Here is a 15368-nt window from a genome sequence, read left to right as displayed (position 1 = left end):
CAGACACACCCAAACACACACCAGGAAAGGCTCTGTCACACCCAAACACACACACACCAGGACAGGCTCTACCACACCGACATACCCAAACACACACAGCAGGACAGGCTCTGCCTCACCGACACATTCAAACACACCCACCAGGACAGGCTCTGCCACACTGACACCCAGACACACACACACCAGGACAGGCTCTACCACACCGACACCAAAACACACACACACCAGGACAGGCTCTGCCACATCAATACCCAAACACACACCAGGACAGGCTCTGCCACACTGACACATCCAAACACATACCAGGAAAGGCTGTGCTACACTGACACCCAGACACACACACCAGGACATGCTCTACCACACCGACACCAAAACATACACACCAGGACAAGCTCTGCCACACCGACACCAAGACACACACAGCAGGACAGGCTCTACCACACTGACACCCAGACACACACACCAGGACAGGCTCTGCCACACCGACACCCAGACACACACACACACACACACACCTAGACAGGTTCTGCCACACCAACACCCAAACACACACCAGGACAGACTCTGCCACACTGACACCCAAACACACACACACACACACACACCGGGACAGGCTCTGCAATACCTATACCCAGACACCCACACACCAGGACAGGTTCTGCCACATCAACACCCAAACACACACCAGGACAGGCTCTGCCACACTGATACCTAAACACACACACACACACACACACTGGAACAGGCTCTACCACACAGACACTCAAACACACACACACCAGGACAGGCTCTGCCACATCGTCACCCACACACACCAGGACAAGTTTTACCACACCAACACACCCAAACACACACCAGAAAAGGTGCCACACCGACACCCAGACACACACACCAGGACAGGCTCTACCACACCAACACCAAAACACACACACCAGGACAGGTTCTGCCACACCGACACATTCAAACATATACCAGAAAAGGCTCTGCCACACCGACTCCCAGACACACACAGGAGGACAGATTCTGCCACACCGACACATTCAAACACATACCAGAAAGGGCTCTGCCACACCGACACCCAGACACACACACCAGGACAGGCTCTACCACACCGACACCAAAACACACACCAGGACAGGCTCTGCAATACCTACACCCAGACACACACACACACACCAGGACAGGTTCTGCCACACCAACACCCAAACACACACACACCGGGACAGGCTCTGCAATACCTACACCCAGACACACACACACCAGGAAAGGCTCTGCCACATCATCACCCACACACACCAGGACAGGCTCTACCACACCGACACCAAAACACACACCAGGACAGGCTCTGCCACACCGGCACCCAGACACACACACACCAGGACATGCTCTGCCACACTGACATACCCACCAGGCAGGCTCTACCACACAGACACATCCAAACACATACCAGGAAAGGCTCTGCCACACCGACACCCAGACATACACAGCATGACAGGCTCTACCACACCAACACCAAAACACACACACCAGGACAGGCTCTACCACAGCGACACACCCAAACACACACACCAGGACAGGTTCTGCCACACCGACACCCAGATACACACACCAGGACAGGCTCTACCACACCGACACAAAAACACAAACAACAGGACAGGCTCTGCCACACCGAGACCCAAACACACACCAGGACATGCTCTGCCACACCGTCACACCCAAACACACACTATGACAGGCTCTAAAACACCGTCACACCCACCAGGACAGGCTCTACCACACCGACACACCCAAATACACACACCAGGACAGGCTCTGCCACACCGACAGCCAAATACACACCAGGAAAGGCTCTGCCACACAGACATCCAGACACACACCAGGACAGGCTCTGCCACACTGAAGCATAAAAGAGTGTATTTTCTACACTGCTTTGTCATTCACTTTGTATTGATGTCCCAGCCAGGTCCCCCTTTAGTATTGATTATGGTCCTCCCCCACAACACAACCTTGTGTATTGCCCCCTTTGTGCATTTATTCCCCTACACCCTTGTGTATTGCCCCAGCATTGATTTATGTGATGCCCCAACTAACCCCCTCCCTTGTGTATTGATGCCCCCATCACTCTTGTAGTGGTGAATGGGATGCTCAAGCACACTCTTGTCTATTGTTGATGCCCCCTACTGCCATGTGTATTACCCCCAGCCACACACACCCTGTTTATATTGATTGTGTGATGCCACAACCCAGCCCCCCCTCCACCCCCTTGTAGAGATGCACCAAAATGAAAATTCTGGACCGAAACGTAAAATTCAGTACATGATTGAACCTGGGCATGATAGGAGTGTGATTGCCATTATATATATATATATATATATATATATATATATATATATATATATATATAGTGACAAACCCTGTTGCATGAGGGCCATACATGTCACATTTAGGGGTCCTAAGTACAGTCCTCTAGGGCAATCAGAGTCGGGAACACCGGCTTTGAACAAAACAGCAATTTATTTTAACCGCTTAAACCCCCCCAAAAAAAATCATAAAAAGAAAACCTAGCTCCCGATTGGACCCCTCTCTAACTAAACTATGCTGGTCCAGACTGACCAGCCTAATCACCCACTAACTCAACCTCCCACCCAGACCCAGCTACGCCAGGCTCTGGAAAACCTCCCCCAGACAGCACGCACAGGTCCAGGCAGGTATTGCCTCACTTGGCTCAGGGATGGTCTTCTTGTTCAGGGCCTCTCCTTGCCCTGGGAGCTCAGGGAAACTTCCTCTTCCCCCAACAGTCTCCCTGAGTATCAAGCTCCAGGGGATAGCAGCTGTACCCAGATGCCATGCTAATCATCTCCCTGGGGTTCACAGTCTCACAATATATACACACAAATATATATATATAATGTCTAACAGCAATCACACTCCAATCATGCTGGAACCTGGGCATAATAGGAGTGTGATTACAGGCTCTCAATGCCATGGCACCCCCCCCACACACTCATATACTCATTAATTTACAGATACTCATTCATTCCCTTAATCACACATACTTGCTCATAACCCCACCCCCTTACCTGAACTGCAGATCTCTCACTCGCAGACTTCTGCAGGGGCCCTGCAGCTTACTCTCGTACAACTTCTCTGACCATGCCCTCAGGGGAAGAAAAAACGGAGCAGAGTCATGTGCATTCACGTGACTCTGTTGGGTTCCTGCTTTTCCTGGCAGAGATGCTGCTCGCACACTGTGTGACCAACGCGCAGGTAAGGTGCGTGCACGCCGGCGGCGGCGGTGGCCAGACCGCGGCACGACGGCCTTTCAATCCTGCTCGCAGCTGCTCATCGGCTGTTTTGAACTTTCGCACGGCGGCCACTTTAAATGTTGGTCTGCCAGCCGCCCAGCACACCAACAGGCAGTCCGGCCCTGCCCATGTGTGAAGGGCTGATTCCTAGCTCTTACGAGAACTGTATACGGGCCCACTCCAAAGCACCGACTCTCCAGTCACCCAAATCACTAGCCGAAGCTTAATGCAGGGTGAAGTACACACACAGGGTTTTTATTTCAGACATAAATAAATTTTCAACATAGTGGAATACTATGGGGAAAGACTGATTTAACCAGCATATCAGTGTGCCATGGGGGGGGGGGTTCTTGCGCTTGTGGCGGGATTGAAAGAATACTGCAACATCAGCAGGACCACCCAATGACATCAGTGTGACCACATACCTGCATCACGAAAAGGGAGAGCTGGATGCTGGATGTTACCATGTATGGTTATATGTTATAATTGAATTGTGAATGTTATGTATTTTTTTTATTAAATCAATGTGTTTCATCTCTCTGTCATTTGCTTACTTTATTGAGTCATCACTAAGGGATAGCACTCTAGAATCAGTCATACTAGCCTCTTATAATTAAGCAACAGGCAGACCAAATGGGCCCAAAAGTTCTTACCTCACGTCAGAGTCTATGTTTTGCAAGCCCCACTCTCCAAAGCAATCCAGTACGGGAAGATTTATTTTCCGCCGCGTTTTTAGACACCTGGGGGAGGTGAGCACTGAGAGTTACATGCCCACCAAAGTCATGCCCTGTGACAAGAGGGACAATCAGTCTTAAGAGAAACCCATAGGGGTAAATGCAATAGACGATCTTTTATTTTATACAGCTTTTTTGTCGGTTACAATCTTTTAAAGGGCTGTATTAGAAGCAAAAGTGTTTAGCGCAGAAAATTGGATAGCTAGTTCGCTACCTTTTCTCAAACCAGCAATATGGCAGAACACAAGCAGACGACAATTTTGAACAATACGCCGTCTGAATTTTTATGGAAGTGACGCAGTCGAAGCGACACGTTCTCTGCGCCTCAGCGGAAGTGGCTCTCTAAGAGGTCCGGCTCCCGTGCTTGTGGCGGGATTGAAAGAATACCGGTCCCGAACACACGTGACGTCATGGCCGATACTTTGGAATTCAATGATATTTACCAGGAGGTGAAAGGGTCAATGGTGAGGAATAATCTTCCATTGTTTTTTTATGCGCTCATTCGTATCTTAATATGTGTTCACGGTAACATCTGTATCATGGCAATCGTTATCCGTACACACGCAATTAGTCCCTTAAGCGAATGTAAACTAATACATGTTTTCTGTTCACGATGTACTACTGTATTTATAGAAAATAGTTGTTGCATGGATGCAGCTGCAAATCCAGATGGTGTTATGTGTGACATATAGAGTTAGTAATATTAAGTAATCTCTGGAGTACAAGGTGTTACTATTACACAGTATTGTACACTATTACACAGTATTGTACACTATTACACAGTATTGTACACTATTACACAGTATTGTACACTATTACACAGTATTGTACACTATTACACAGTATTGTACACTATTACACAGTATAGTACACTATTACACAGTATAGTACACTATTACACAGTATAGTACACTATTACACAGTATTGTACACTATTACACAGTATAGTACACTATTACACAGTATAGTACACTATTACACAGTATGCAATTGTCAATCTATACGGTGGTGTTGTGTGTTACAGAATGATGGCCGTCTGCGTCTTTCACGTGTGGGTCTCATGTACAAAAACAGCAAAACAGGAAAGGTGGAGAACATTGCTGCGACTGACCTTTCAGAAGGAGTATGGCGCCGCGTGGCTCTTGGATATGGCATCAAGCTGCTGACGCGCTCTGGGCAGGTTTACAAATACGATGGCTTCAGGGAAACGGTAAGTTTAGGAATTAAGTTATAGTGCGGGTGCGAATGTATTGTGATTGATGCATCTACTGGTACTTAGCCCTTTTAGCTCTTTTGTGCCATTACAGAGGAAAAAATCACTTTGATCCCGCCTAAAAAGGCAGTCCAGAACCAAAATGTGAGTGAGATTTCCTCTGCACAAGGGAACCCACAATCCCAAATGTACATTTTGGCCTTCATTGGCCTCGTCTGTGGGGTACGGTTGCTATACCTCTGGGTCAACTCCAGTGCATGCATCAAACTCTCAAGCGCTCTTCTGCCAGCAGTGAATACAGAGAAGGATGGCGGCTGAAGTTTTTTTAATTGTATTAATTCATGTATTTTGGTGTACTTTGATGTGCGTTTTTCTTTAGAAGAGTTGTCCAGAACTAACATGCCCCTTGGTCAAGCCCTACTCAAGAACTCCCCACCCCGGGATTCCTCCGTCTCCACAGAATGTTACACGTAAATGTCTAGTACAAAGGAAAGGAGAACCAGCATGTCTCAGAAAAGTCTTAATTAAATTGCCATATTTTACCTTTTTATTATTCATATTTAACTTTTCATTTTGTAAATCAATCTTCATTTATTTCCTTAGGAGTACGAGAAGCTGTCTGATTACTTCAAGAATAACTTTCATGTTGATTTGGTAGAGAAAGATTTATGCGTAAAAGGCTGGAATTGGGGTAGTGCTAGGTTTGGAGGTAGGTGTCCTACTTTGTATTTCATGTCCTGCTGTAACATCTAACCTCGCTTTTTTGTAAGTTTACCTTTAATATCTTCAGTTCCTTCATTGTACTGTGCATACGGTAGAATTTTTTTTGTTAAAATATTATTTTTATACCATTCTGATAGTCTATTTATGATTTAATGTAAAGGAAAGCATACAGAGTTCAACACATTGAATAATAGGCTTGCAAGTGTTTGCCTTACTTTTATCTCCATACCGTCCATTCTTCCACCTCCTATTCCTCTCGCTTCCTGTGTTAAACTTTGCTACCAGCTCTCCCAAACCTGGTTGCTGAGTAATATATTTATATTTTTATTTATGTTTGGTTTTAGGACAGTTACTTTCATTTGATGTGGGAGACCAACCAGCTTTTGAACTGCCTCTCAGTAATGTGTCTCAGTGTACCCCCGGGAAGAATGAAGTGACCCTTGAATTTCATCAGAATGATGACTCAGAGGTTTCACTAATGGAGATACGTTTCTATGTTCCCCCAACCCAGGATGATGGAGGAGACCCAGTTGATGTTGGTATTTGTTTTTCTCAGCGGTCTTAATCACCTTCTGCATTACTGTAACTCACCATACTAATAACCTCTCCCTCTCAATTTCTCTCATCTTCAGGCTTTTGTACAGAACGTTCTTTCTAAGGCAGATGTTATCCAGGCAACAGGTGATGCCGTGTGTATATTCCGCGAGCTGCAGTGTCTTACCCCACGTGGCCGATACGATATCCGGATATACCCCACATTTCTTCATCTGCACGGAAAGACCTTTGATTACAAAATACCATATACAACTGTACTTAGGCTCTTTCTCCTACCACACAAGGACCAGAGACAGATGTTTTTTGTGGTAAGTCTGACTTTAAGAAGAGTTCAGCAAAAATATTTGACACTGGAGTAAAATTACACTAGTATGGCTGTTGACATCTTAATAAAGTTTTAATTAATAAAGTTTTTAATAATGTTTTCCCACCAATCGTAGATATTAGTATCACTGAAAAGAATGATAAATGGTACTTGACTGGATAACCGTTTCAAGAAACATGTTTGCATTAATTCAAACAGCCTAGAATACCTGTCCAGTATTGTTATGTCTACAACCAGTGACTTCAAACAGCCATTCATCTTGTTTTTGTTTTTCTTGTAGTAATTATGCAGTTTTTTTGCCACTAACTGCTACTGAAATTGGTGGTATAGCGGATATTAAACCATTCCTTTCAAAAGGTGTGCCAACAATTACCCTGATTCACAAACAAGAATCTTGAGCTATAGTTTATATAATAAACACATTTATTGATGACATAAGCTGTATAATAACGAGTTCCTTCTAGCAGTCTGTTGTATTCATTGCCCGACCTGTTCATTTATGTCTTTCTCTTGTAGATCAGTCTGGATCCACCTATTAAACAGGGACAGACCCGTTACCACTTCCTTATTTTGCTTTTCTCAAAAGATGAAGACATCACTTTGACACTAAACATGAGCGAGTGAGTGACATCTGTGCTCGCTATGGCTTTTCTATCTTCGTTTTGCTGTTTTGGCAACTGTTTTGTCTTTTTTTTTTTTTTTTTTTTTTTTTTTTTTTTCCCCCTCGCTGCAAAAATCCCCTTTTCATTTTTACCAACGTTCTACTTTTCAGGGAAGAGGTAGAAAAACGTTTTGAAGGAAAATTGAAGAAGAGCATGACGGGCTGTTTATATGAGATGGTTAGCCGTGTTATGAAAGCTCTGGTGAACCGGAAGATCACAGTGCCTGGGAATTTCCAGGGGTAAGCTAATGTCAAATTTAAGATCGGGAAGCTGTGCTTGAGGAGCGCCATGTCAGATTAATTCTAAACGTTCTGTGTTCTCTAGACTTACTTTCAGGGCAGTAATCCAGTTTTAATGTCAATGTTGGTATGCGGAGGACTAAAAAGCTTGTAATGGTGTGATTAGGTTAAGAACAATATGTACGTTCCCTTTTGCCATTTCCATTTGTTGTATAAGTTTTTGAAGGCTTAATAAAAATGTTCAGTATAATGAAATCCATGTAGTCTATGTTCAGACAGGATGACACTTGCTTTTACCTTTCTTTGTTTCTACAGGCACTCAGGAGCTCATTGCATCACATGCTCTTACAAGGCCAGCTCAGGCTTGCTTTATCCTCTCGAGCGCGGTTTCATCTACGTCCACAAACCACCAGTGCATGTTCGTTTCGATGAAGTAAATTGTGTCAACTTTGCTCGTGGTACCACAACTACGCGATCCTTTGACTTCGAAATAGAGACAAAGCAAGGATCACAGTATACATTCAGCAGCATTGAGAGGTTAGAAAGTGGGTGAGGCGTATGTCTCTGGGGCATGAAATCGGGGTACATTTAGACTTTACAAAGTCGTATTTATTCTTTATGAGAAACCGTGTGCTTTGGCACCGTTAAATTCATATTGGCACTGCTGGCTCCCTTGCTGTACCCAGCAAAACAAGGAACTAATACACAGCACTGCCTCACTGACCTCGCAGTGCAGCTGCGGGATGCGTATCAAAGCAGAATTCAACAATGTCCTGTTTTTATTTTTTATTTTTTAAAAAAGGCCATATTGTTTGCATTTCATCAGCAGCATTCAGGTTGAAAACTTTGCATGTGTGTATTTGTGGCTGTCATGTTTTTCTCTCGTTACAGGGAGGAATACGGGAAGCTCTTTGACTTTGTCAATGCTAAGAAATTAAATATCAAAAATCGTGGCCTCAAAGAGGTGAGTTGTAGTTAATATTCCGTCACTGTCCTTTTTTCTTTTTCTTTTTTTTTTTTTCCCTCAACGGTTTGTTCATGCGTATCTCATTCCACCATGTTTGTTTTTTGTTTTTCTTTTTATGTTTGTCTTCTCTTAGAAGTCACAGGTCAGCTCATACGTCACCAGACTCAGGTTACATGTTTGTTTTGTGCATGTTTTGAAACTGTGTGTGTGATATCGCAGCAGGTTACAGAAAAGCAAGTGTTTGAACTTTTTTTTTTTTGTATATGCACGAATCACTCTACTATTACGCTCCCAGCGGAGTATTATTTGATAATTGCACCAAGATGTGCTACACCTGTGAGGGCACACCAGTCTGTAATGTACTGCATTTTTGTTTTTTGTCTGCCCTCTACGTAGTCTATCCTATGTTCTCCATTAGTGTGCTGACACTTTTGGCCTAGTTGCTGTACTCCAGAATACAGCGCTAGCAATTTGACATACAGGTGGACCTTACTAAGCCATGTTAACTGTTTATAAGCCCTACACACACACACACATACCCACAATGTGCATGATCCTTTTCTTTCATATGACATTTAGACTCTTGCTTCTTTGCAACATATCAACATATTAGATTTTAGGTAAAGGCATTTTTTTTTTTTTTGCCTTGAAAATGTTTGTAGTTTAAGTTAGTTCCTCTGGTGTGTAATGGAAATGTTCGCTGCGGTGCTGTCCGTGTTGGCCAGTTCCAGTTTTTGGCTATTTGTTAATGCCACCTGCAGCATTTTTCTAATAGTGAGGATTCACATAGCCAGGCCATGAAATGTCTGCTTGCATATCACATACACAATGTAAATACAGCAGCAAATCTTTTTCCATCCGCTAAATAATTAGAAAGTTGATTGCATCAAATTCAACAGAAATCAATCTTAAATTGTTGCTATACATATATTTTTGATGAGTTCAATTGGCTGGTACTTTCTCTGAACTTCAGCATGCTGATTTATTGCTTTGGTTTGGAATGCTTGAGAAGGGGCACATAATTTTAGTCTGGTGTTTGTTGTTTTCTTCCTAATTGTACTCTTGATATTTACTAGTTAACCTTTAAATTATTGTCATTGATGGAATCGTTTGTGGTAGGAGCTTTGTGGAATTTTGTTTCCTGGACAATACCTTTATGCAGTGATACGTTTGTCCTTTTTCTCTTCTCTCAGGGTATTAAGCAGCCGTATGATGACTACGCAGACTCTGATGATGATCAACATGATGCTTACCTTGAGCGAATGAAGGAAGAGGGGAAAATTCGTGAAAATGCCGACAGTGATGACTCTGGAGATGAAACTGGTGAGCGCTTGCAACAGCTTAGTTAGTATCGGACATCTGTGGTTAGGAGCAGTAACAATCACTAAATGCATTGATTTTTTTGTATTTATTTTTATTTTAGATGAGTCATTTAATCCTGGAGAGGACGAAGATGAAGTTGCAGAAGAGTGAGTACTTTGTCTGAGGTTGACTATGTAAATAAACTACGAGCTCTCAAATCCAAACCTGCAAATATATGCATTTAATAAGCATACTGTACTACTAGTACTTTATGTTCAGTTGTTAGCTCTTATAATTTGTTAAATATAGCTAAATTCCATGTCATTGCTGCTGCATCCAGTAAATTGCTGGTGACTACAGATATCTCTGATTGTAACCTGTGACTGACACCAACAAGTATGATGGCATAATTTCATGGTTTCCAGCTGTTCTTAGTAATTATTTCCACTCCTAACTATAGTTAATACAAAGTCACTCTTTCCTGTGCGACTCTCAGCTGGTACTGCATGACTGAAACATTGCCCTTTCTGTATATATGCGCTGAATGCGGTTGGACTTATGCCAGTTTTTATGTTGCGTTAGCACAATTACAAAAAAAAATGTAATGTTGCAGAACAAGCATAAATTCCAACTATGGGTTTTTGGGGGAATTGTTCTGATTCATAGCAAATATGTTTGTTATGTTGCAGATTTGACAGCAATGCCTCAGGCAGTTCCTCCAGTGGTGGCAGTGATGATGATGATGAGGCAGAAAAGAAGAAGAAAGTTAAAAAAGCTAAAATTGTAAAAGAAAAGAAACCACGCAAAAAGGCAGAGGTAACTATTATCCTAATACTATTAATTTACTGCCACCGCTTTCTCAATCTATCTTTTGATTTTTGCCAATTACAAAGATATTTGTTACTGCCACAAGCAGCCCAAAGCTACTCACATGTGTGTATATGTCAGGGGTCTCCACGCCTTTGTAAGGGATCTCGATATGTGTAGCATGAGAGAGGCCATGCAATAGCGACAATTAAATACTTAAAGGGAGTCAACAAAGTACAAGAAGGAATTTTATCTATGTAATGTAAGGAAGCTTTACATTACTGTGAATGGTGATGGATAAGTGGAACATCCTGGTAAATGCTAAAACAGGGAATTTAATCATGCTTGGGATAGGCATATCTAGGAATCTAGAATTGTCACAAGAATAAGAACTAATGAAACATTGAGTCTTTACATCAGGAAAGGTGGATAGATTAGATGGACCAAATGGTTCTGCTGTGAAATTCTATGTTTCTGTATTTCAATCAGGGCAAGAAGCAAAAAGACCCATCTGCCCCCAAGCGTCCAATGTCAGCTTACATGTTGTGGTTAAATGCAAGCCGAGAGAAGATTAAAAGTGAGAACCCAGGGATCAGTATAACTGATCTTTCCAAGAAAGCAGGAGAGATATGGAAGACTATGACACGTGAGAAGAAAGAGGTGAGAAAAGCCACCAACTGTCTTATGAGGTTGATTCTGAGGTCTCTGCAAAGACAGCATTGGCACCTGAAGCTAAAGCAGTTTTATGAATTTTGACTAACTATGCTATAAGTTTATAGATGTGGTCAACGTTGAACATAACTTTGAGCAGTACATTTGTTGGGCCATACAGTGTTTAAATCGCGTTTCACTTCACAGCCATTTGTTTAGACTAGGAGCGGCATGATTTGTTTTCTCGCTACATCTGCCCTGAAAAATGCTTATTATACTTTCCTTGAGCTGAGGCAACCTCAACGTAACTAGCTGAAAACTGTTGTGCTACAAAGCAGCTTGTATACGTTTTACTTATATATTTAAAAAAAAAAAAAACTCTTTAGTAACCTAAAAACAAATCGGCTTGGACTAATCTCTGGTTAATGACCTCATAGATCATATAACTGATTGTTATTGAGGCTCTGGGGAAGAGATGAACCCAGCAATAAAAGGAGTGAGTTTAACAATAAATGGCAATGTTTTCACCGAAACAACACTCTGTCAAGCATGTTGCATTATCTAGCAACCATGTTTGTCATAAATGCGAAACGCGTCCGCTCCAGTCCCCCAAAAAGGATTTGTTTTAAACAGTTAATCCTTGCCTGCTGATTTCCATAAGATTTGTACAATGGCCTAATGGTACATCTATCCCAGCTATTCCTTGGGCCAGGAACAAGTCTGCTTCAACTATATATATATATATATATATATATATATATATATATATATATATATATATATATATATATATATATATATATATATATATATATATATATATATATATATATATATATATATATATATATATATATATATATATATATATATATATATATATATATAATGATTAAATGTACCTATCCTGTCTGAAGGACAGAATTGGGCGGCTGCTGAATATGACCAAAGAAAAAACGACTTTGCTGAGTAAAGTTTAGCTTTAATGCCTCCTTAGAAAGAAAATGGTTACATTTGGAGATAACATTCTTGGTGCTGAGAATCTGTCATATCTGACTGATTTGTGCTGCGTTCTAATAAGGTTTAACTTTAAAGGCAAAGTATAATATCCCTGAAACACCCACTATAGAAGAATTCACATTCATACCCTGAAGACCTGATACATAACATTATGACCGCTGACAGGTGAAGTGTATAACACTGATATTAAGATCATCATGGCCCCTGTCAGTGGGTTGGATATATTAGGCACTAAGTGAACATTTCGTCCTCAAAGTTGATAGAAGCAGGAAAAATGGGCAAGTGTAAAAAACAAGGGCCAAATTGTGATGGCTAGGCGACTGGGTCAGAGCATCTCCAAAACTGCAGCTCTTGTGGGGTGTACCGGGTCTGCGGGGGTCAGTATCAAAAGTGGTCCGAGGAAGGAAAAGCAGTGAACCAGCGACAGGGTTATTGGCGGCCAAGGCTCATTGATGCACGTGGGGGGCGAAGGCTGGCCCTTGTGGTCAAATCCAACTGCATGGCAGTTTCTTTCTTTTTTTTTTTTTTTTTTTTTTTTAAGATTAAATTAGATCAAAATGATATCCAAAAAATGACCTTGTCCTGAAAAGAACAATATATAAATTGTGTGGGTAGAGTAAACGAGAAAGAAAATTACAGCTAAACACAAGCACTGCAGAAACGTTAAAGCCTCTGTCACATAGGGTAGAACAATTAATAGTAAGTAGGTGCCAGCGATGGCTGGTGTTTCCTTGTAAAAGTTACTACTATTACCACAATGTAATCATTGGGCAACAAGTGGCAAACGCATAGATGTCTTTGGAATGGTTCCTTGAGACACCACAATTATTGAAATAAGATTGACTGTCTATCATTATAAGTTGAATTTACATATTTGCTCCAGATAGCTTCAGCCATGATTCTGCTACGATAGTTTTCTTTAGACTTGCCTTAGACTGCTGAGGGGACCTTCACCTGTAAGTCTCTCTCGTTTTGTTAACTTTTTCTAGTGCTGGCAATATGCTTACAGGGACATGGGAATAAGTAGACTTAAAACGCTACACTACACTATGCCTACAAGACGAATGCTTTCAGTGAGGTCTTGAATGAGCTGAGACTCCAGGTTTTATCTATAGTTCAGTAATGCCAATGTATCTCTTTCTTAGGAATGGGACCGTAAAGCTGAGGAGGCAAAGCGAGATTACGAGAAAGCCATGAAAGAATATAAGGAGAGTGCACCTTCTTCTGAGCCATCAAAGAAGTAAGAATAATTCTGCTATTCTGTGATTGGCCGGTTGAGTTTACGCAAAACTTTTTTTCCAATGGAGTGGAAGAAGCTAACAGACTGATGAGAGCTCTAGTAAAATCAGAACTGAACGTTTGCAGCTTTCTCGTGGGAAATGTGAATCTCTTAGCATATTGGCCTTAATATATTTTTTTGCTTTCTTAGGGAGAAGAAATCCAAGACTGAAAAGAAGAAGGCAGAGAAACCCGAAAAACGGAAATCCGCAAAAGCCTCCTCTCCAGTGAAAGCAGCTGCTGCCGCTGCCAAATCAGCTTCAGACAGCTTCAAAAGCAAAGAGTTTGTATCCAGCGATGAGAGCTCCTCTGATGAAAGCACAAACAAAAAGGTCAGCGGCTTTTGCAATGCCTAGAAAAACTGGTGTCTATTGAAGTTGTCTCATTTTCATGAAAAAAAAATCTTGTTTTTCAGGGGTCAGATGAAGAGATGGCCAGCACTCCCGCCAGTTCCGAGTCAGGATCAGACTAAAGAAACCGGACGGGCAGGATTGAGGGCCCAGCTCCACAGAACGCGTCAGCCATGATGATGAGTGTTGTGACGCTGGGAATGCAGTCGAGATTGTTAGAAATATGATAGATGTGTAAATTTCAGTGTACTGCTTCCTGGAATATCACCCGTATATATATTTCTCAGTTCCTGTTTTTTTCTTTATTTTGTAATAAAATATGTGTATTACCTTTCAGTTGTCTTTTTGTTTTTTTTTGCACACCTATGTTTACCAGAGCAGTAATGTGTAATTTGATTCTTGAACATTTAAACCCTTTAAACCCCCTTCATCCTTTAGCACTTAAAAAGTGCCTTTGTGTTGCTAAGTGTGTGTAATTGAGTTAAAGAACCTTTAAGTAGAGCCTCCCGAGAACAAGTAAAGTGCATGGATCAATCCAAGAACTTAGAAGATAAGGGATGCCCCTTCATAATCCAACCCTATGCAATATAGTTACAGTTTGTAACTGTGAGCTGCTTTTCAGGTCTTTAACCCAAAAAAATATATTTATATATATTCATATATGTTTATATTTTCTTTCAAAGTTCACCCATTAAATAAAAATTAAATAATTAAATTAACATCAAATGGACTAGAAATACAGCACTGACATTGTTGATGTTCAAATGACGAATGTAGCTGGAAACGTTTGGTTTTTAATGGTATATCTTCATAGATGTACAGAGGTCCTTTATCAGCAACCATCACTTCTGTGTTCCAATGGCATGTTGTTAGCTAAGTACGTTTAAAAGGCTAATTGATCGTTAGAAAACCATTTTGCAATTATGCTGACAGATAATATTTAAGTGTTAAGTGACCCCAAACACTTGAATCCAAGTGTCTGTATATAAAGTACACACCATTTTAAAAGTAACATGGGGAGCCCTACACCTTGGCACCACATTTCTCCTTTACATTGTGCTAGTCACTTGGCAAATATGTAGGTGCAACACTATTTTATCTGAAAGATTGCCAGATCAATCCCTATTCTGTGTTGTACCTTAAGGATTGATAAAGGGTGGGTAAACTTACAAATATTTACACTGTCGTAAATGGTGTGCCTCCAATCCTCTCTATGCTATAACTATATATACTCACT

General features: G+C 41.6%; 1 protein-coding gene across 1 annotated transcript; it reads left to right on the top strand.

Annotated features, from left to right (window-relative positions):
• The first annotated feature begins 4350 nt into the window (after window positions 1-4350).
• Window positions 4351-14467, top strand: SSRP1 (structure specific recognition protein 1). Its single transcript, XM_053451178.1, has 16 exons — window positions 4351-4503; window positions 5064-5249; window positions 5856-5961; window positions 6320-6510; window positions 6608-6838; window positions 7372-7475; window positions 7628-7756; window positions 8072-8293; window positions 8648-8720; window positions 9917-10046; window positions 10147-10192; window positions 10715-10841; window positions 11322-11492; window positions 13649-13743; window positions 13933-14113; window positions 14197-14467. The coding sequence occupies exons 1-16, from the start codon at window positions 4450-4452 to the stop codon at window positions 14251-14253; spliced, it is 2103 nt and encodes a 700-aa protein (XP_053307153.1). The 5' UTR covers window positions 4351-4449; the 3' UTR covers window positions 14254-14467.
• The last annotated feature ends 901 nt before the right edge of the window (window positions 14468-15368 follow it).

This window comes from Spea bombifrons, chromosome 11 (genome assembly GCF_027358695.1).
Source record: "Spea bombifrons isolate aSpeBom1 chromosome 11, aSpeBom1.2.pri, whole genome shotgun sequence".
Lineage (NCBI taxonomy): Eukaryota > Metazoa > Chordata > Amphibia > Anura > Pelobatidae > Spea > Spea bombifrons.
Note: the sequence above shows the minus strand (reverse complement) of the source record. Positions and strands in the feature narration are given on the sequence as shown.

Excerpts from the sequence above, each read along its gene's own strand:
- SSRP1 (XM_053451178.1), top strand. The coding sequence starts at position 4,450 with ATGGCCGATACTTTGGAATTCAATGATATTTACCAGGAGGTGAAAGGG. Across the intron at positions 8,294-8,647 it reads ACATTCAGCAGCATTGAGAG|GGAGGAATACGGGAAGCTCT; the intron begins GTTAGAAAGTGG and ends CTCTCGTTACAG. Across the intron at positions 13,744-13,932 it reads TCTTCTGAGCCATCAAAGAA|GGAGAAGAAATCCAAGACTG; the intron begins GTAAGAATAATT and ends TTGCTTTCTTAG.